Source organism: Pleurodeles waltl, chromosome 3_1, assembly GCF_031143425.1.
Source record: "Pleurodeles waltl isolate 20211129_DDA chromosome 3_1, aPleWal1.hap1.20221129, whole genome shotgun sequence".
Lineage (NCBI taxonomy): Eukaryota > Metazoa > Chordata > Amphibia > Caudata > Salamandridae > Pleurodeles > Pleurodeles waltl.
The window spans coordinates 136,672,567-136,693,757 of record NC_090440.1 but is presented as its reverse complement, the minus strand read 5'-3'; the positions used below and the strand labels follow the sequence as shown (position 1 = coordinate 136,693,757).

Here is a 21,191-nt window from a genome sequence, read left to right as displayed (position 1 = left end):
ATTTCTCACTAATTTGACCGTAGCCTACTGTTTCTCTTTGTGAGTTGATGTCAAACTTACCTTTAAAAAAATCGCATTTGTCAGTGCTTTCTTGTGTTGTAAAATCTGTACTGTGTTCCCCACTGATTAAAAGACAAACACATGGAACTGAGAAATCTGCATCCATAGAAATTGATAGTTTCCCCAGAGAGCATTTAAGCATGTAATTTACTTTGTTACCAGCTGTCAGTGGAATGTTCTGCTAACCAGGTTGGTGGCCCAAAATATATATTTTTATATTTCAGTTCTTGAACAGTGACCATGAACTTAAAAACTGGCATGGCCGTATGGTATCCTGAATAAAATTAGATGCACTCGTACGTATGTATGTAGGTGGTATTTGAAGAGTATGCGCTCGTTTCTGCAGCTGTGAATGGCTGTAGAGTTTTTTCTTTCTTTTTGATACTTTTGTTAGTCTGATACAACACTACCTTTCTACGTCAAATGCTAGATTAATGTCGTACGTGGAAGTTAATGCACACATATAATGGTGTCGACGCGCTAGTTTTATGCTTTGTGATTAAACGAACGATACATTGTTTGCAGAAAAATGATTACAGGTGAAACATTCTTAATGATTTGTAAAGCAGGCCCTGAGTAATGTAGAAGTCTCGGGATATGAGAAACGTTCTTGGCTTGAACTATATTTAGTGCCTAGAGTGCGGAATTCTCTTTAATTCTAGGGCAGTTTTCTTCATGTTGGATATGGGGGGTTTTGTCTTAGAAAACACAAGTTACTTACCAGTATGTAAATTATCTATTGACTATACGTCTACTGAAAGTTGGAAAGTCTTATTTTTACATGTATATGTGTGTGTTTGTTTTGTGTGTATATATATGTGTGTGTGTGTATATATATATATATATATATATATATATATATAAAACCTACTGGCAGTTGCCAGTAGGTAGTTACAGTTAGGACCTTTTTTCCCCACAGACAGAGCGTTCGTTTTTTGTTTTGCCAATAATTTTGTCGCCATTCGACGCATCTTCACAACATTTTCAAAACCTTTATTTTGGTCAGTTCAACTACTGTCTTGAAAGTTTCAGGGTGATCTGTCAAGCAGGGGCCAAGAAAAAGAGAAGTCCCAAAACACTTTTCCCCCATTCTATGTCAATGGGATTTTTCACATTTTTGAACACAACTACAGTCCAAACCGCTGATCGGATTTACACCATATTTGGTAGAAAGCTAGCTCTTGGTCCAGGAAGTGTGCTTATTGTGATTTCCTGTGAATCCCTTCAGTAGTTGTGGAGATATTAGAGTTTAAATAATATAGATATCTAGGGACGCAGATCCTCTGCAGAACCAACTTTGCCCATGCTGAAATCTCATTGTCTGCTAACACTTCAGCAGAGATGTGTTCGCAGCCATCTTGGGACTCTGCTTCAGCCGAGTCCCACAAAAGAAGTTTTAAAAAACAGAAAAGAGGCCAGAGTAGGGTCACCCTTAGCCCCTAGCCTTTGTCTAGGGGGCTGTAACAGACCCCCTACCCCCAGGCTAAAAAGCATTTAAAAAAGAAAAAAAAAAGGTCTCATGACCTTTTTCTTTTGCCTATGGGTGTGCTAGGTCCCAGGGGCACTGGGGGCTTTAAAAAGAAAGGGTGCACACAGGGTCCTCCTCCTATGGGCTCGTATTAGCCCCTGTGACTGCCACTTCCCCAGGGCGATAAGAGATTAAATGTGGGGGTGGGGGGGCATGACCCCCGCACCCTCAGAGACCACCACCTCCCCGGGACAAATGTTGATTGAAATACAGGGTGGCACACAGCCCAAGCAGCCCTGGAGACTGCCACCTCCCCGGGGCTAAAACAAAAGAATGAAGGATCTCCGTTGCGGACTCCTGGCCCCTGGAACCACCACCTCCCGGGGGCAAATTCTGATGTTGGAGCAGGGTTGTGCAGTCCCCCCTCGAGGAGCCAATAATCGGCACCACCTGTGCCAGCTTCTGCTTTGTCCGGGGTGCCCACCCCTGGGACTTGGCTGTTTGCTCCGCCTTGGTGGGAGCTTTGACAGCTCAGAGCAACCACTCTGTTTGCAGCAAGTGAGAGCTGTCAAACAGCTCTAACTTGCTGCAAGCAGAGGTTTTCTCTGTTTCCCTGCCTGCAGACATGCAGGCAGGGAAACAGAGTAAACAATTGCTCTCACAGAGCGAGAGCTGCATCTTTAGCAAGTCCCTCTCTGTGACAGCAATGCCGGCTCCTGCAGGAGACGAGGAGCTGGCTGGGACCGCGGTGGCCTTGAGGCTCCCCCCGCAGTCCCATTGCACACTGGGCGCCCTGGAGGGCACCCAGGAGAGATGGCTGTGCCCGGGGATGGGGTTTCTGGGGCCAAAATTGGCCCGGGGAGGGGAGCCGCATGGCCCCCTACCCCCATTTAATATAGATGGGCCCCAGGGGATGGGGTCCTCGGGGCCAAAATCTGTTCTGGGAGGGGCTCCTAAAAAAAATATGTTGTGGCTGGCCCCGGGAGATGGGGTCCCGTGGGGCCACGCAGCCCCCTCCAACCCAAAAAAATGTTTAGGTCAGGGGATGGGGTCTCTGGGGCCGAGATCAGCCAGGGGAGGGGGGCGCCACATAACCCCCCCCCCCCCGGTCCTTTCATTGAAGGCCAGGGGATGGGGTCTGGGGGGCTGAGATCGGCCTGGGGAGGGAGGGCCATGTCTCCCCCTACCTCCCCCCCACACACGGAATTGTAGTGGGCCCTGGGGTATAGCATCCCTAGGGCCAAAATCAACAGGGGAAGGGGGGCTGTGCGCCCCCCCCACACTGGCCATTAAAACAACGAGGTAGCGCTTACTACCTAACTACTATTAGAAAGTGCTATAGTTGGATAGACATTTTGTGCAAACTGTGGACTCTTGTTAGATAAAAGAGCAGGTGTAATTCTGTTCTGGCTATGATGCTCATTTCACAGAAATTAAACCTAAATAGCAGGAAGCACTTACAAATATAAATGTAGCAGATGCCCCAGTAAAAGCTCCACATCTGGAAAGGACGAATGATCCTAACTCCTGGGCTTGGCGAAGGCAAAGCATGTGTGTTTTCTCCGCAATTCAATATTGAAAAACAATCTTAAATCCTTTGCGGAAGTGAATACATCTTTTATCTATTGGAGCACAATCAGACACTCTCACACCCAGAGCCACCCTCTCGCACCTATTCTCACACCCAGAGAGACAGGCCCTGAGGCCAAGTCCTGCTGTGCATGGCCAAAGGCAGTGTACAGCGTGGGGTTGGATGGTTAGGGGGGTTAGTTGCAGGGACTGGCTACAGGCCAGATCCTGCAGCCAACCCCGCAGCGCATACCGAAGGCTGTGCAATGCAATGGCTAGATTAGCGTATAGTAATGAAAAACACATTATGTAATTTTTTTTTTTTAAACATAGAAATTCACTGAAAAAAACCCAAAGGTTACAGGGATGTTATAGTTATGAAATAGAATGTAAAAAACCTTAGAAATTCACTTAAAAAAAAGTTTACAGGGACATTATAGCTAGGTTCTGAATTTACTCTCACAAAACCAGAGAAATTCTACATTTATTGTTAGTTATTTCAAGTAACTATAATTTGCGGCCCAAGGTAACTATAACTCGTGTCCCCTCCATGCATAGTTTTTTCTTCAATAATGAAAAATTTCCTAGCTATCGTACGGGAAAGTTTCAATTCTATTAAGGACACGGAGGCAAGGATTAGGCTGTTCTTTCTTCACTTAATTTCTCAATAGCAAGTTTAAAGAAGCAAACACAACGTTCTGAACTACTTTTCACAAAAGGCATAGCGTGGAAAACAACACTGAAGACAGACTTCTACTCTTAGCCAATCATCATCCAGCCGACGTCTAACAGGTCCGCCGCCCGTCTTCTCTTCCTCTTTCTCTTTGTTCCTGTGATCCCTATCCAGATCGAAATATTTCATTCCTGCTTCGAAGTATCCGTACCTACAAAATCAAACTTCAACCTTAAGCATCTACAGTCCAAGCGTACAAGTGAACTTAGGAGGCCATAAGAAAACCAACGATCGAACTAAACCAAGACAAGATGTATTAATATAACAGTCAGTGCGAATGCAGCAAACATAAGAGCATAAAATTCACGTAAACAGTTTCCCCACCTGAAATAGGGCGGGTCCATGAAACAGTCAGAAAGGAGGGACTAATCCTCACCTCCATGTCCTTAATAGAAGTGAAACTTTCTGTTCCGATAGCTAGGAAATTTTTCATTTTACTCAGGACCGGAGGCGAGGATTAGGCTAGTTTAAAGCTTATCGACCACTAGCGAGGCCACTGTTTGGATCGGTCTAAAATATAAATTTCTTGAAGGTGGAGTCCAAAGACCAGTCAGCTGCCTTAAGGGTATCCTCCAAACTTGCCCCCAAAGTCCATGCCTTAGATGCCATTGCCCCTCGTGCAGAGTGGGCCACGAAAACAGATATATTTATACCAGCCTCACTCATCGCCAATCTAACTCGTCTAGCTATCGAAGGAGACATCTCTGTCCTATGGAGTTTCGTCAAAGCGATGAGAAGTTGATTCTCCCTGTGCGGTCTAAGCTCACTGGTTACAGACTCACAAGCCTTAATCGCTTTGACTACACATAATTGAGGGACGTGGGGAAATATCGGATATGAAATCACCCTAGAATCAGACTTGGTACGTCTCCGAATATGAAAGGTGACCCCTTGTGGAGCGAACACTCTGCCAGACAAATCCAGTGCCCGGACATCGGAGACCCTACGACATGGCAAAAGGCACAGCAGGGTCGCTAACTTGGCAGAGAGTAGTTTCCTGGAAAGATACTTATTCGATGGCCAATCCCGGAAGAGATTCAAAACCCTATTGACATCCCAAAGGGAAGAATATCGAGGTTGAGGAGGTAAGGATAACCTGATGCCCCTCAAAAGCTTGCATGCTGTCCAGCAGGGGAACCCTCAATTAGACAAATTGACCTGCCTAAATAGCGGAACGAAAGGTATTTATCGACCTATGGGCCATCCCTAACGAAGCGAGATTCGCTAGGAAATTGACTATAGGGACATTGCCCGCCCCATGGGATCCAAGCGTCGTTGAAGACACCAACCCAACCAGCGTTTCCATGCAGAGTTGTACCTCTTGTCACTATTGTCTGACCAGGCTTTTGCGGGGAGAGCTGCAGCCGCTGGCAAAATCCCTAGGATTTTCCCGCATCTCTGGTAATTCTCCAAGCCATCAGGTTGAGGCTGCCTTTCTCAATAAGAGGATGTGGAAGACCCGCTGGATTGAGAAGGAGATCTGGGAGTAGGGGAAGAGGGATTGGAGAATCCCAAGAAAGTTCCATTAGAACTGGAAACCAGGCTTGAGACCTCCATATCGGGGTGACTATCGTCAAGTTCGCCCGCTGTATCCCAAGTTGGGATAAAACTCTCTTTATCATGGCGAATGTGGGAAAAGCATAGCCTCTCTCCTGAGACCAATCCTGGAGGAACGCATCCGTGGCTACCGCCCCCGGATCCGGTCTCCATCTGTAATATCTCTTGAGTTGACAATCCAGTCGGGATGCAAAAATGCCCACAGAGAAGGGACCCCATCTGGCCTGGATCGCGTGTTATATGCGAATGTGCAACCTGATTGGAGACTCCCGGAAGGTGTTCTGCCACCTCCGAAACTTGGTGTGAGTGACAGTATTCCCGGAAGGACCTCGCTAGATTGGACAGAGCTTTTGAACCCTAGATGATTGATTTAGCGTACAGCTGCCACGTTGTCCATTTTCAAAAGGACACAACATTTCGTTCTGTCTTTCGTCCAGCATTGAACCGCAAAAGAACCTGCCAGGAGTTCCAGGCGATTGATGAGAAGGGACCGTTCTTCTGAAGACCATACTGCGTCTCTGGCTAACTCGCCATAATGTGCCCCCCAACCGGAGGATCTGGCGTCGGACTCGATAATCAGATCGGGCTGAGAACCGAAGATCGCACGACCATTCCATGCCTCCATGTGGGAAATCCACCGTTGAAGCTCCTCCTTGGCTTTGTCCGACAGAGGAACCACTGTAGAATAACTGAGGCCCTTGCGCAAATGAGAAATCTTTAGCCGTTGGAGGGCCCGGTAATGGAGGGGGCCCGGAAAGATCGCCTGGATAGAAGACGAGAGTAGGCCTATAATGCGAGCCAGATTGCGCAGGGAAGTGGAGTCCTTTTTCAGGGAAGTGGAGTCCTTTCTCAGAGTCCATCTGAGTTTGTGCTGGATTTTGCCCAATTTTGCGGGCTGAAAGGCCTTGGCCGAATCCACCACAAAACCCAGGAATTGAAGAGATTGGTTTGGGGCCAGGACTGATTTGGTCCTGTTGATAACGAGACACAGAGATTCCAGAAGATGAACCGATGACTGGAGGTAACAAGAGAGACGACGAGGACATTGAACCATCAAAAGAAGATCGTTAAGGTATATTACAATCCTGATACCCTGGAGTGGAGAGATTTGACCACCGGAAGAAGAAGCTTGGTGAAGCACAAAGGAACGGAAGAAAGACTGAACGGAAGGGAGGCGAATTCGAACATCTGCCGTCTCCATTGAAATTGAAGAAAACGGCAATGGGGTGGTGTAGAAATTTGACTCTGAATATACTATCTCAAGGTAAGAGATAGTGTGCACAGAGTCCAAGGGTTCCCCTTAGAGGTAAGATAGTGGCAAAATTAGATAATTCTAATGCTCTATTTTGTGGTAGTGTGGTTGAGTAGTAGGCTTATCAGAGGGTAGTGTTAAGCATTTGTTGTACATACACAAGCAATAAATGTGGTTCACACACTCAAAAGACTTAACTCCAGGCCAATAGTTTTTATATAGAAAAATATATTTTCTTAATTTATTTTAGAACCACAAGATTCAAGATTTGAAGTAAATACATAAATTGCAAGGTACTCCACACAGGTAAGTAAGGAACTTTGAATTAGAGCAGTAACATACACAGCATAGGATAAAATGGCAACCCACTATTTTAAAAGTGGACACAGTGCAAAACTCAACAGTTCCTGGGGGAGGTAAATATGGTCAAGTTTCTGAGGTAAGTAAAGCACTTACAAGTTCAGTTTCCTGGGCATAGGCAGCCCACCGTTGGGGGTTCAAGGCAACCCCAAAGTCACTGCACCAGCAACACAGGGCCGGTCAGGTGCAGAGGTCAAAGGAGGGCCCAAAACGCATAGGCGCCTATGGAGAACAGGGGTGCTCCAGTTCCAGTCTGACAACAGGTAAGTACCTGCATCTTCGGAGGGCAGACCAGGGGGGTTTTGTAGAGCACTGGGGGGAGGACACAAGTAGGCACACAAAACACACCCTCAGCGGCACATGGGCGGCCGGGTGCAGTGTGCTTAGCAGGTGTCCGGTTTTCAATAGGAATCAATAGAGGGACCCGGGGGTCACTCTAGCGGTGCAGGCAGGGCGCAAGGGGGCTTCTCAAGCCAGCCACGACTGGGCTAGGCAGAGGGTCGTCTGGTGGTCACTCCTGCACTGGAGTTTGGTTCCTTCTGGTCCTGGGGGCTGCGGGTGCAGTGCTTGGTCCAGGTTTCTGGTTCTTTGTTCCAGGCAGTCGCGGTCAGGAGGAGCCTCTGGATCCTCTCTGCATGTGTCGCTGTGGGGGTCCAGGGGGTCTTCTCAGGTTACTTGCGATGTCCCAGTCGCCTGTTCTTTCCCTAAACTGTACCTTTGTTCCCACAATTTGGCACAGCCCTGGCAGACAGATATGTCCCTTGTAAATGGTACCCCTGTTACCAACTGCACTGATGCCAGGGAAGGTCTCTAAGGGCTGCAGCATGTCTAATGCCACCCTGGGGACCCCTCACTCAGCACATGCACACTGCCTCTCAGTTTGTTGTGCTGGTGGGGAGAAAATTACTGAGTCGACATGGCATTCCCCTCAGAGTGCCAAGCCCACCTCACACTGCTTGTGGCATAGGTAAGTCACCCCTCTAGCAGGCCTTACAGCCCTAAGGCAGGGAGCACTATACCATAGGTAAGGGCATATGTGCTTGAGCACTATGCCCCTACAGTGTCTAAGCAAAACCTTAGACATTGTAAGTGCAGGGTAGCCATAAAGAGTATATGGTCTGGGAATTTGTCAAACACGAACTCCACAGTTCCATAATGGCTACACTGAAATCTGGGAAGTTTGGTATCCAACTTCTCAGCACAATAAATGCGCACTGATGCCAGTGTGGGATTTATTGTAAAATGCACCCAGAGGGCATCTTAGAGATGCCCCCTGAATACCAGTCTGACTCCTAGTGCTAGGATGACCAGTTTCTGCCAGCCTGCCACAACCAGACGAGTTTCTTGCCACATGGAGAGAATGCCTTTGTCACTCTGTGGCCAGGAACAAAGCCTGTACTTGGTGGAGGTGCTTCTCACCTCCCCCTGCAGGAACTGTAACATCTGGCGGTGAGCCTCAAAGATTCATGCCTTTTGTTACAGCACCCCAGGGCATCCCAGCTAGTGGAGATGCCCGCCTCTCTGGCCACTGCCTCCACTTTTGGCGGCAAGGCAGGAAAGGATAATGAGAAAAACAAGGAGGAGTCACCCACCAGTCAGGATTGCCCCTAAGGTGTCCTGAGCTGACGTGACCCCTACCTTTTAGAAATCCTCCATCTTGAGATTGGAGGATTCCCCCAATAGGATTAGGGATGTGCCCCCCTCCCCACAGGGAGGAGGCACAAAGAGGGTGTAGCCACCCTCCAGGACAGTAGCCATTGGCTACTGCCCTCTTGACCTGAACACACCCCTAAATTTAGTATTTAGGGGGACCCAGAACCCAGGAAATCAGATTCCTGCAACCTACACAAAGAAGGACTGCTGACCTGAAAGCCCTGCAGAGACGACGGAGACGACAACTGACTTGGCTCCAGCCCTACCGGCCTGTCTCCAGACTCAAAGAACCTGCACAGCAACGCATCCGACAGGGACCAGCGACCTCTGAGGATTCAGAGGACTGCCCTGAACCGAAAGACCAAGAAACTTCAGAGAAAAGCGGCACTGTTCACCAACAGCAACATTTTTGCAACTTTTAAAGAACTCACTCTTCCCGCTTGAAGCGTGATGAGACTTCACACTCTACACCCGATGCCCCCGGCTCGAGCTCCAGAGAACTAACACCGCAGGGAGGACTCCCAGGAGACTGCGAACTCGTGAGTAACCTGAGATGACCCCCCTGCACACCCATGGCGACGCCTGCAGAGAGGATCCAGAGGCTCCCCCTGACCGCGACTTCCTGGAACAAAGAACCCGACGCCTGGACCAAGCACTGCACCCGCAGCCCCCAGGACCGAAAGGAACCAATCTCCAGTGCAGGAGTGTTCAGCAGGTGGCCCTCTTCCTAGCCCAGACGGTGGCTGGCCCGAGATGCCCCCCCTGTGCCCTGCCTGCATTGCGTAAGCGACCTCCGGGTCCCTGCATTGCTTTCAATAGCAAAACCGACGCCAGCTTTTCACACTGCACCCAGCCGCCCCTGTGCTGCTGAAGGTGTGTTTTGTGTCCCGCTAGTGCTCTACAAAACCCTCCTGGTCTGCTCCCCGAGGACGCAGGTACTTACCTGCTAGCAGACTGAAACCGGGGCACCCATGTTCCCCATAGGCGCCTATGTGTTTTGGGCCCTCTTTTGACCTCTGCACCTGACCAGCCCTGTGTTTCTGGTGCGGTGACTTTGGGGTTGCCTTGAACCCCCAATAGTGGGTTGCCTATGCCCAGGAGGCTGAACTTGTAAGTGCTTTACTTAGCTCAGAAATTTAACCATACTTACCTCCCCCAGGAACTGTTGATTTTTGCACTGTGTCCACTTTAAAAATAGCTTATTGGCATTTTATCCTATACTGTGTATGTTACTGCAGTAATTCAAAGTTCCTTACTTACCTGTGTGGAGTACGTTGCATTGTATGTATTTACTTCAAATCTTGAATCTTGTGGTTCTAAAATAAATTAAGAAAATATATTTTTCTATATAACAACTATTGGCCTGGAGTTAAGTCTTTGAGTGTGTGTTCCTCATTTATTGCTTGTGTGTGTACAACAAATGCTGAACACTACACTCTGATAAGCCTACTGCTCGACCACACTACCACAAAATAGAGTATTAGAAATATCTAATTTTGCCATTATCAACCTCTAAGGGGAACCCGTGGACTCTGTGCATACAATCTCTCACTTTGAGATAGTATATACAGAGCCATCTTCCTACAGCTGTGTCCTGTGTGTGGGTACCCCGGGATATAGCAGAAAATGGCCCCGGGTGCTGGCAGTCCTCAGGGCCATCATTGAATCCTTCAGTGGGGTCACCCCCCCTCCAACTGCAAATTTAGGCCTGGGGAAGTGGCAGTCCACAGGACTGCCGGGGTCCGAAACATACCCCTTTTTTCTTTTCTTTTCGCCCCAGGAAGGTGGTGGCCCCGGGGGCTGCGGAGGGTGGGCGCTTGGCTCCCTTGAATTAGATTTAACTAGAACCTCGGAGAGGTGGTGGTCCTCGGGGCTGCCGGGGGGAGGGCGCATTCAAATACAAACAAGCCCCAGGGAGGTGATGGTCCCTGGGTCTGCGCGAGGCCGCGTGCCCACCCCCCCCCCCCCCTTGCCACATTCTCATTTTTGAGAAACCCCAGGGAGGTAGCAGTCCCCGGGGCTGTGGGTGAGGGGCACGTGGCTTACCCTGCATTATATTTCATATACCATACACCAGAGCTAAGGGGCCAGGGTGTGGCTATCCTGACACCTGTTTTTTTTTTTTTTTTTTTTTTTGTGTGATTTGTTGGGACTCGGCTGAAGCAGATTACCAAGATGGCTGCCCACACTTCCTGGTTGAAGTATTGGCAGCCAATCAGAGCTCTGCATTTCCCTGCATGAGCTCATCACTATTCACTATTCTCGAAGTCATCGCAGTCAGAGATATACAATTTTGTATTTCCTTAAATTCCTCAAAAACTACTGAATGGATTTACACCAAATAAGCGCAGGCACAATCTGCGTACTGAAGGCTAGCTTTCTGCCCATTTTGGTGTAATTCCGTCCAGTGGTTCGGGCTGTAGTCCAGTTCAAAGGTCCCAATTAACATGGAAAATGCAGCTTTTTTGACCCCCGTTTTTTGTCAGCCCATGCTGGATGGATCAACCCGAAAGTGCACAACAAAAATCACCAGGGCACTTTTTGGGGGGGGGAAATTTCGTGAAGATTCGTCAAGCAGTGCCAAAGAGATAGGCAAGTCAAAAAACGCTTTTTCTGTGGAAACATGGTCCTAACAATAACTACTTAAATGCGGCAGCCACTAGGTAACATATATGTATTCACTTTAAAAAAAACAAAGATTACAGTGACGTTATAGTTAGACTCACATTTTAAATGTACGAAACCATAGAAATTCACCAGTTATAGTTAGTCACCTCAATAAACTAGAACTCATGCCCTAGAGAAACTATAACTCACACCCCTGCCATGCACAGGTGTGTGATCAATAATTTATTGCAGGAGTTAGTGACGTTATCAATGATATTATCAAAGATGTAATGAGTGCTGTAATTCGTCGGGTAATTAGAAGTGCATGGCAAGGTCCCGATTTTTATTTTCTCATTTCTATTGCCTAACTATAACGTCCCTGTAACCTATGATTTAGTCAGTGAATTTAAATGTTTTTTTTTTTTTAAACGTATAGTAATTTTCATTACTATATGTTAATCGAACCACCACCGCGCACGGCCTTTCGGTCGTGCGTGGCGACAGCTGGCAACAGGGCCTGGCCTGCAGCCAAGCCCTGAGGCCAACCCCCTATAAGCACCCAACCTTGCACCATGCAGGCTTTTGCCTGTGTGCAGCAGAGGTTGCCTGCAAGACCTGGCCTTCAGCCAGACCCTGTGCCTAACCCCATGCTGTGCACAGCCCTTTGCCATGCCATGAAGTTGGCTGCAGCCTTCCTGGGTGTCAGAATAGATGTGAGAGGGTGTATCTGGGGTTGAGAGTGGTTGTCTGGGTGTGAGAGTGCGTACATCAGTGTTTTAGTGGGTGTGTCAGTGTGCGCGCGGGTCTGTGGGTGGGTGCATGTGGTTGTCTGTGTGTAGGTGTGCTAGTGTCTCAGTGGGTTTGTTAGTGAGTGCGTGAGACTCTGAGTTGGTCCGCGGTCCCCCTCCATATTAATACAGTAACACCCTGGGGAGGTGGTGGTACCTGGGGTAGCGGGAGGTGGCCATGTGACCGCCACCCCCAGCCCCCCCCCTGCCCCCCCCCACCGGCATATTATAACACAGCCATGGGGAAGAGGTGGCCCGCACCCCCCTTGCTTCCCCCCCCTCACACGTAAATAAATTATAAACTCCAGGGAAGTGGCGATCTCCGAGGCAGTGGGCTTAAGCCAAGTCCAAAGATGGCTGACAATACTTCAGCGACTTCTGATGTTGAAGTGTTATCAGCCAATCAGATCTCTGGTTGAGATCGGGAGGGGTCCCGAATCCTTCACGTCCCTAGATAAACAAATTTGGATTTTCTTTCATTTGTCTAAAACTACTTAAGGGAATTACACCAAAACAAAAAAAAAAAAACGTACTTTCTGGCCCACGAAATACATTCCTGCCCAATTTGATGTAATTCCATTCAGTAATTTTTGTGCTGTTGCTGTTCAAAATCCCTATGGAATAAATTAATGAGGAAACTTACCCATCCCACCTTTTTTTTTTTTTATCACAGCCCTCCCTGGGCGGATCACCCTGAAACTTTCCAGGGAGCAGCTGACGGGACTGACTTTTTTTTTGGGAAAGTTTTTCATGAAGATTCGTCAAGCAGCGGCTAAGATATAGGCAATTAAAAAAAATGCTTTTTACATAGAAACTTGGTCCTAACTATAACTACCTAGTGGCAACCATGTATATATATGTGTATTTGTGAGAAAGAGGGAAATACGCCTCACAGAGGGATGAAAGTGAAGAGGTAGTACAAGGGTGTTTTAATGCACAGGTAGAACTAAGGGAAAGTGGGGAGAGGTTGCTTGTGATGACATGGAGGTTATGTTCAGTAATGTTTTCCCTAGTAGTGTGAACACTACAGTCTCGATTGTCTGGCCACGGTCTAAAACGGAGATCCAGACTGGGAACATTTTCTCCATTGTCACTGAATGTGCTATGTTCACAACCACCCACCCCTTCCTAAAAAAGATTTTCATGTTCACACTAATTATTTGTAAATGGAAGTCATATCTGCTGTTTTAATCCGGGTTAGAAGCATTATCCGGTCAAAGAGAAGGTTACGTAGATTTTTGAAGAATGAACAGTACTCGCAATCTAACCGATTTTCTCGGATGGGCACATACACCTTATAAAGAAGTGGTTGTCTATTATCTCTAATCCCCACCTCCCTGCTGCATCTACCTTTCACTCCTACTGAAACTACACTAAGACGAGCCAGTTGGTCTTAAGGCACAAATACCCATGCTGTCTCACGTTCTCAAACACACCCAAAATTATCAGTGTGGTCATTGAAATCCTTGTTGAAATTAACTTAAGAACTCCTATTGAATGAGAAGATGTTTGGTTCTCCTTTATTTACAAGGCCTTTAATATAGACTGGCCAGAAGGCAGTCATCGGCTCACCATCTTTGCAGGTAGGCATAAGCCACGCCTTGTTAAGGCAAGACAATGTGCTAAGGTAAAATGAGAAGAGGGCAATAATAAGATCTCATATTGGGACAATCTTGTGATGGAGGGGTGCTGTGTTTCTACGGTGAGCAAAATTGGGGCAACTGTGTGAAGGACTGCAATAATCGGGGTGCATCTGAGCACAACGTTTTCCTATGTCTCTGAAAGGAACCACAGATAGATAGGTAACCCAGCAGCAATGTGCACAAAAGCATAACCATAATAACAGTTAATTATTTCTGATCCCCTTGACCCCAAGAGCAAATCTGTTGCGTTCAAGACAATACAGTTTAAAATGTTTATCATAATCAAGAAGCCCCAGTGTAGGGGTAGAGGTTAATGCTTACTTTATGTGCACAAAGGCTTGATCTGCCTCTTCAGCCCTTGAAGTGGGCAGTACCCTACCATTCCCAAGAAGGCGCATACCTGAAAGAGTCTACTCCCAGGTTGAGGAAGTTATTATTGTGTGTTTTTTTTTGTCTTCCACCTCCAGGTGTTTCCTGGCATTGATATACAGGAATAACAGGCATTAACCTTCCAAACTAATTCTAATGGACACTGAAATGCCCTTTCTCTGAGGGAATACTTAACGTCTTCCATTGCTACATGAGGCAGGCGGACCGATATTTTGACGAGCAGGGTACTCAGTTGTGTACCCTTTCCACCAAACTCTATATCAGGGAGCAATTTAATGTTTTTTGGAGGAAGACCAACGTGTGCATGTCTCATTTCAAAGCTTGGGAAAAGATGGATGGGAATGCCATATACCTCTGTGTGAGCCTCTGCCACAATCAAAGGTAAAAAGTTGTTGACTCTTCATGTAGGGGTATAGAAAGGAAGGTGAAACATAGATCCATCACAGTGAACAATAGAGTGATGGCTGTAGTGCTGTAAAGTGTGTTTGCAGGGTTGTGCACCACAGTAAAAGTGGAAATAAACACATCGAGGTCCTGAATAACGACTGATGTGCATGCACTTCACGCTAGTCTTTCCTGCCTTCTAATCAGGAGAATCGGGGTGTTGCATGTACTGACAATAGGCACCAAAATTATTAAATCTACAATAACAGGTTTAATTCCTTTCATAACTTTGGGATTTAAGGAATATTTTGGAATGTGATGTAACTTTTTTTTTATTCTCATTGCTATAAAAGGGTCTATGGTGCCAACATAATTAGCGTTAAATACACCATAGAACAGATGCAAGATATTCAAATAAGTAAATTATCTTGAGAATCACACACTATGTTTTGATGGTGCAACACATAACGCATTACTGTCGCCACCTTCTTGTTGACGAGCGAAAGTCAAGAAGACGCACTTGATTTGCAAGAAGATGGCTAACCAACACAGTGAAGTAGTTCTCAATAAAAAGGCATGTTTATCAGTAATAAGATCCAAAGTAATGTAAAGCAAGATCAGTGATCGTATGATGAACTCTTTTGTTTTCGATATTGACTGCATCTATGGACAAGTCTGAGATAGATAATGAGGCTAACTCTGAGGTATTGAGGGCGAATCAGCTTGCACCAGTATCAGTCAACACACATGGTAGGTTTATCATTGAATAAGCTCCTAGCATAAGAACCAGCATAATCTACTGGGATGAGGATGTTTACAAATCAGTTGGCATCTCTTGGCCTGTCCTAGTATTCATGATATTGGTTTTGAACAATTTGCGTAAAAACTTCAGGGCTGAAATGAGAGGGTACACCTGAAGTTAAGTTAAGGAAATCTCCTTTCCAGTGTCCCAGTTAATCACAGTTAAAGCACAACCCCCTAGGGGAGTTCTACACGTTTCTCCTCGGTCCAGTCTATTGACTTGTCCATCTTCCATCCCTTTGCACTTGATGTGCACCTCTCTCTCTTCCCCCTTCTCTTTCCCTTTGTTTGTTGGATCGATTGCATTTGTAGAAACGTTCATTTCCATTAATTTGATTCCTTCTTTCTTGAATGGCCACATAGTGATCGTCCACCTTGAACAGCTCAGCTTAACGCTTAGATTGTCAATCAATGCAAAGAGTGAACAATTGATTCTGAACAGCCCTTTACAAAAGGCACTCCAACAGCTTTCTGAGCAGAGTCTGCGGATGGACTATACCAAAGTATTGATTGAATACATCCTTAGACCTGTCTAAAGAGTCTGCAGACAATCCTTTGATTTGTATATGTGTATCTGGTATTTCCATAGCATAAACCTGACCATAAGGGCATCAGAGCCTTGTACAGGGCTGAAGCAAGCATAAAGTCAGTGATTGGTAGGAGAGGTGGTGGACTATTTATGCTTTGTGATGTAGTGCTCTTTAAAGAGGAACATCTTCACCCCATTCCTACATTACAGTAGAAAGTCTTGATGGATACAAAGATGTTGTTCCAAGATCCTGGGTGCCTGGACGGAAAAGGCCTGATTATGTCCTGGTTGCGGGATGCCAATAGCCACCAAAGATGGTAAGATTGTTTACAAAATTAGTAGGAGTGACAGTTTGTAAATAATAGAGCGGTTTTGTAGGAGAATGAGTGCTGCAGGGAGAGCCAAGGGAGTTCCTGAATGAAACATGCTGCAGCGTTTAGGATGCCCTTAGAGTAACAGTGTGGCACCTGGGTAGCCATGGTGCAAGGCATTGTGTAAGGCTTTCAAAGTTTCACTTTCATTAGAAGAGACAGCTAGTCCTAGGCCATCTTCATTTTTTGGCACTGGTTAGACATTCTCATAATTTCAACTGCAATTGGAGATTTTTGTCCAATCGGTCTTGACCGTATAGACGTCTACTACCATAGTCAACAAACTATCCTTTGCTGCTCTTAGGGCAGCCTTATTCACCAGACCCTATCATGGCAATTACTTTTATCCACCAGTCGGTCTCTCACTTCACTCGGCACAGCAGATTCACATCTGCCTAATTTAGCTTATATATTTCAACCACCATCTGCAGCCCTTAGCAGAACTTTATGGAGAACTGTTTCTTGGTGTTAATTAAGTAGCTCCCACTGTCCTAGGGGATTTCATAACCTCTAGCATTTCCTCATTTCTATCTCCTTTTGCTTCTTCTGATGGTTCAGTAATTTGGAGAAATAAGGAAGGAAGAAGGGTATTAGAGGTACAGGATGCCTAACCCTGCCCTTCAGGTGCCTGATTTGATATTGAAGCATCATGTGATTGATGCAATATTGAAGCTTCTTCTTGTGAGTTTGCGTCTTCCTAAGAACTTGTGACTTGTGCTTGTATTTGTTAACTTCCTTTTATCAATTAAGAAATGCTACTCATTTTACTGCCTTTATACTGTTTTAGGATCTTTTATCTGTTTTCTGAAATTAGTGAGCATCCTAAATCAAGGGTACCTCCCTCTGCAAAACTTTTCTTTCCATCCTCATTAGTGCGTCCTACCCTCGGTTTTAAATTCTTGCATGTGCTTTTTCCATGCCGGGGATACATAGCATGGGCAGGAGGCCCTTTTGCCAGGGGCTCTTCCTTTGCTTTGGATTTATTGTTCCCATTGTTATTCTGCGCTCACAGGCAGAAATACAAGAAGATGTGCAGCAGCCTTGTGCTACAGCTAATCCCATGGAGGGAGATAGGGAACTGGGGAGACTGGTAAAGTGGGGAACATCATTTAATATGTCTAACTAATCACTTGGCGTGGGGTAACAAAGTATCTTTCTCTCACACTCTGAACCCCTTGCGTTTGGCCAACTCGCAGAGTTCGTTGCAGCTAACAGAGGAACCAGTGTGGCTTGATCAGCTAGCCTCATCATGCACACATTCATCCTTGCAGGCCCTGTGCTAGGGTGCTGACACTGCTGTCTGTCATGCTCTTTCTACACTTGTCTAGAGCTTGCCTGCTCGATGCTCTGGGATACTTGCACACTGATGTTTCTATCTGGGACACCTCCTTTCTACCTATCCAACCATTTTAATCCCATCGTCTCCTATCCTGACAACTGAGGCACACCTTTAGAACTGACAAACACACAAAGCAGTGAAAAAATAAGCATGTTTAGGCTTAACCTTGTAGTTTTGTTGTCCGATCTGATGAGCAGGTAAAGTGATGGGCCTTGTGGAAATTTAGTTCACCTGGAGAAATCTCTCCCTTACTTTTGGCACATGAGATAGTCTGATGCAGCTCTCTAACCACCTTAGACCAACCATAAACCTTGAAGATTAGAACGATTGTTGAAGCAAAAATGTTTTTTTTTGTTTTTTAAACAACAAAAAACAGTCCTTCACATCCTGAGGTAATGAGCAATATAATGCTTACTCCTCCCACAGTTTACACACTTCCATACATTTTCATTTCTTTAGCAGCAATGGAAAAGACACACGTCACAGATATCGTAACGTTAAAGAGTGGGTGTTTAGGCTGGAGTAACCTTTCATCATGAGTAGGGCCAGGAAGACACTGAAAAGATACGATAACGTACATTTGTCAGGCGCTGAGTTAGTCATTTGTGAATCCTAGCTTATGAGTGTTGATAAGAAAAGTAGGCTAAACAGGTCACAAGCTCAATTACAGGGCAGCGCTAGTAGAACATGGGCTTCACTCAGTATTAATTAAGTGTAATAGAAATCAGCATAAATTCGAAAAACAAAACTATTCACAACAAGTGAATTTTTTTCCCAGATAAATATTTGGTGTGTCGGACAAAATAATGTCAGCCGTTTAGCAGCAGGAATCTGATTATAAGACGGCACAGAAAACCAGCAACCTGTTGAGCCTTTCTTATTTCTCAAGTATGACTTATTTTTTATCTATTTGCATTTTTATATAGCATGGGCAAAACTCAAACGGTGGTAGAGCGTTTTATACATTAGAACAGATTTTTCCAAAATGGTATAATATGATGTTTTATAGATGTGCATTGAAAATATAGCATTATATTTTATTAATAGCCCTGTAAAACAGGATTTTCATAATGGCAGGTGGTATGAAGTTTCAAATGCTAATTGCACTTCCTGAGAGTGATTGATTTAAAGTTTTTGGCTTTTTAAAGCCTGGTGTTGCAAGGAAGATGTTGCCCCTCCTCCGAGAAGGCCTCGTCCGTCAGAGACGATCACTTTCTAGGTCAGTTAGTCCCAAAAATATGTGTAATGCATGCTAGTTTAATTATGCTCTTTGTCATTATGAAGAATCACACCCGAGAGTGCAGAATGGTTGTGGTCTATGGCCAGTCTGGCGGATATAGGGAGTACAGCTCTGAGGTGGGGGGTAGCTGATCTTTGGTATTCCTATTAGGGAGATTCCATAGTCCATGTGTGACTTCACTTCAGCCATAAACTCAGCATCTTTCCAGATATAAGACTTTCAAATGGAGCTGGGTGTGTGTGAGTATGCTTAAGGGGGAGGGGAATTATACCCCCCTAATAAGTGTATTTTATGGCAAATAGTTGAGTACAGGTGCTTTCAGTCGGGTGTTGTGAGGTGTCTGTCGGATTTCACCAGGAATTTTTACATAAACAGAAAAAAACGCGCGCACACTCCCTCCCTTTCAGCTTGAAAAGTCTTCAGAAATGTTGCTTATTTTATAGAATATTCTGTTTTCTTTCACTTACTGCCCCTGTCAATCCACAGTCGCCTCACTTTTCACAGACTCTTTAGCTCCTCTCATATCCCCTGTTTGTGGTATTTGGTGGAAAATTTGGAGCTCACCCACGCCCCCCATCAAGCTTTACTCACCTAACTGCGAGCATCTGAGAGTGAAGGCCAGAGATTGAGGGGTGGAGAGGAAATAAAACACCTCGGAAGCCTTTTTAGATAATTTCCTAGCCCGAGTTGAAGTCTACAAGCAGTTGCAGTTTCATCTCTTTGAAAATGAAGCATTGAGCTAAGTCTTTTTTGCATAGCCATAAGGTAATACGTTGTACAGTTATACGTAATATAGATAGCTTTGAGACAATAAAACCTTTATTTTTTATTTTTTACCTAAAAGCAGCAAAAAGACTTGACTGTCTGAAAAACTAGATCCTTTGTAAATAAATGAAAAGTTGCCGACAGAAGGCTTCTTAAGCATTTTTGTGCAAGGTATCTGCCTAGATGAATGATGCATTAAATGGAGTATTAATAATCTCCTGAGCAAAGCGGATTCTTCTTTGACATAACCTAAAAAATTTCAGATTGAAAGGGCTATTTTTTCTCACTGCCTGTTAGGGTAGATGTGTAAGCACCAAGAAAAGCCTTTTTTGGGCGAACAGTTTTCAAGGTCAGAGTTGTTCATGGAGAAAATGGTGTAAAACGTCTTTGATAATGATGTTACCACATTGTGTACAAGTATGTTACTCAAATCTGTTACAATATGTAGGTGGCCATTACTGCCTTTTCTCAAAGTGAGGTATTTTCGTAAATGTATATGAAATAATGTGTTTCAGAATTAAATAATCCAATTTCAATCTAAAGCTTTAGCCACTAAAATGTACTGTGCTTGCAGAAGTTGGATTATTGTACATTTTTCATTCGAGATTACAATCTAAAAATAAGGTCACTTTTTCAATATTGTTTCTTTTTCTAGAACAAAAAACAGCACATTCCTTACAGAAACAGTAAGCTTACACGTTTACTCAAGGATTCCCTTGGAGGAAATTGTCGCACTATAATGATTGCAGCTGTTAGTCCATCCTCTCTCTCCTATGAGGACACATATAATACCCTAAAGTATGCAAACCGAGCAAAGGATATTAAATCTGCCGTAAGTGGAATTTATTTTTAAATGTGATTTTGGGTTTTGTCTCCATAACGTCCGATATATTTCTACTTGGAAAATGAGATGCGAACCCGCCGAGCACCGACATTAGTTGGACTTTAGCGTCACACACGATGCAGAGTATTTTTCATTTTTCGCTCATTTCCACTTACAAAATAGCCTTACCTGTTGACTAAGCAATTATTTATCCTTTACGTGTGTGTTCTCCTCCATTCTGTAACCAACTGAAGCGCCCCGAGTGCCGAATGCCTTGGAATTGTCCAGTTGTTAAGCTCTTTTCTTTGTTTTGCTGGGACTTGCTGTTTGATTTTTCGAAAGCCACCTTCGACTATTATGTTTCATCTGAAGCACTTGACATAGATTCTAACGTGTGGTGCAAGAAATGTCATCTGACAACAAATTGCTTCAAATTAGTCATGTAAAAGAATGCAAGAAATACCCAAGGTTTAAGTTGATCATGAAATAAATTTGTTTCAAGCAGTCTGGACAGTGGTAGAGTTGAAAGGTATGTTCAGGTCAGACTCTATGTGAAATTGGGATTAGAGATGGAGGTTGTTATCGAAATGTGTATTGCTCCCATTCTCCTTTGGTATGGCCAAGCATTGCTGTTTATGTAGGAAATATTCACAGGCTTGTCCCGTGCATTCCCTCCCATATCAGAGTTTGATGTCTGCTTGACTTTAGGTATATGCGACTTTTGTTTGTTCTGATGTATATTTGTAATGGTTAGTAGAAGTTAAAACGTTCTATGAAACATTACTACCAAGCTACAATGTAGTCTGAGCATGTAGGGTACAAAGAGTAGTTATTCTCAATTACTGCTGATGTGTTCCTG

The 21,191-nt window shown here is 45.1% G+C and overlaps 1 protein-coding gene across 1 annotated transcript in view; it reads left to right on the top strand.

Moving 5' to 3' along the window:
* Window positions 1-21,191, top strand: part of KIF18A (kinesin family member 18A) — a 221,245-nt gene that overhangs the window by 94,424 nt on the left and 105,630 nt on the right. The window contains exon 7 of the mRNA XM_069221971.1: window positions 20,165-20,341. Coding sequence (XP_069078072.1) covers window positions 20,165-20,341 — 177 coding nt within the window. The remainder of the gene's footprint in view (window positions 1-20,164; window positions 20,342-21,191) is intronic.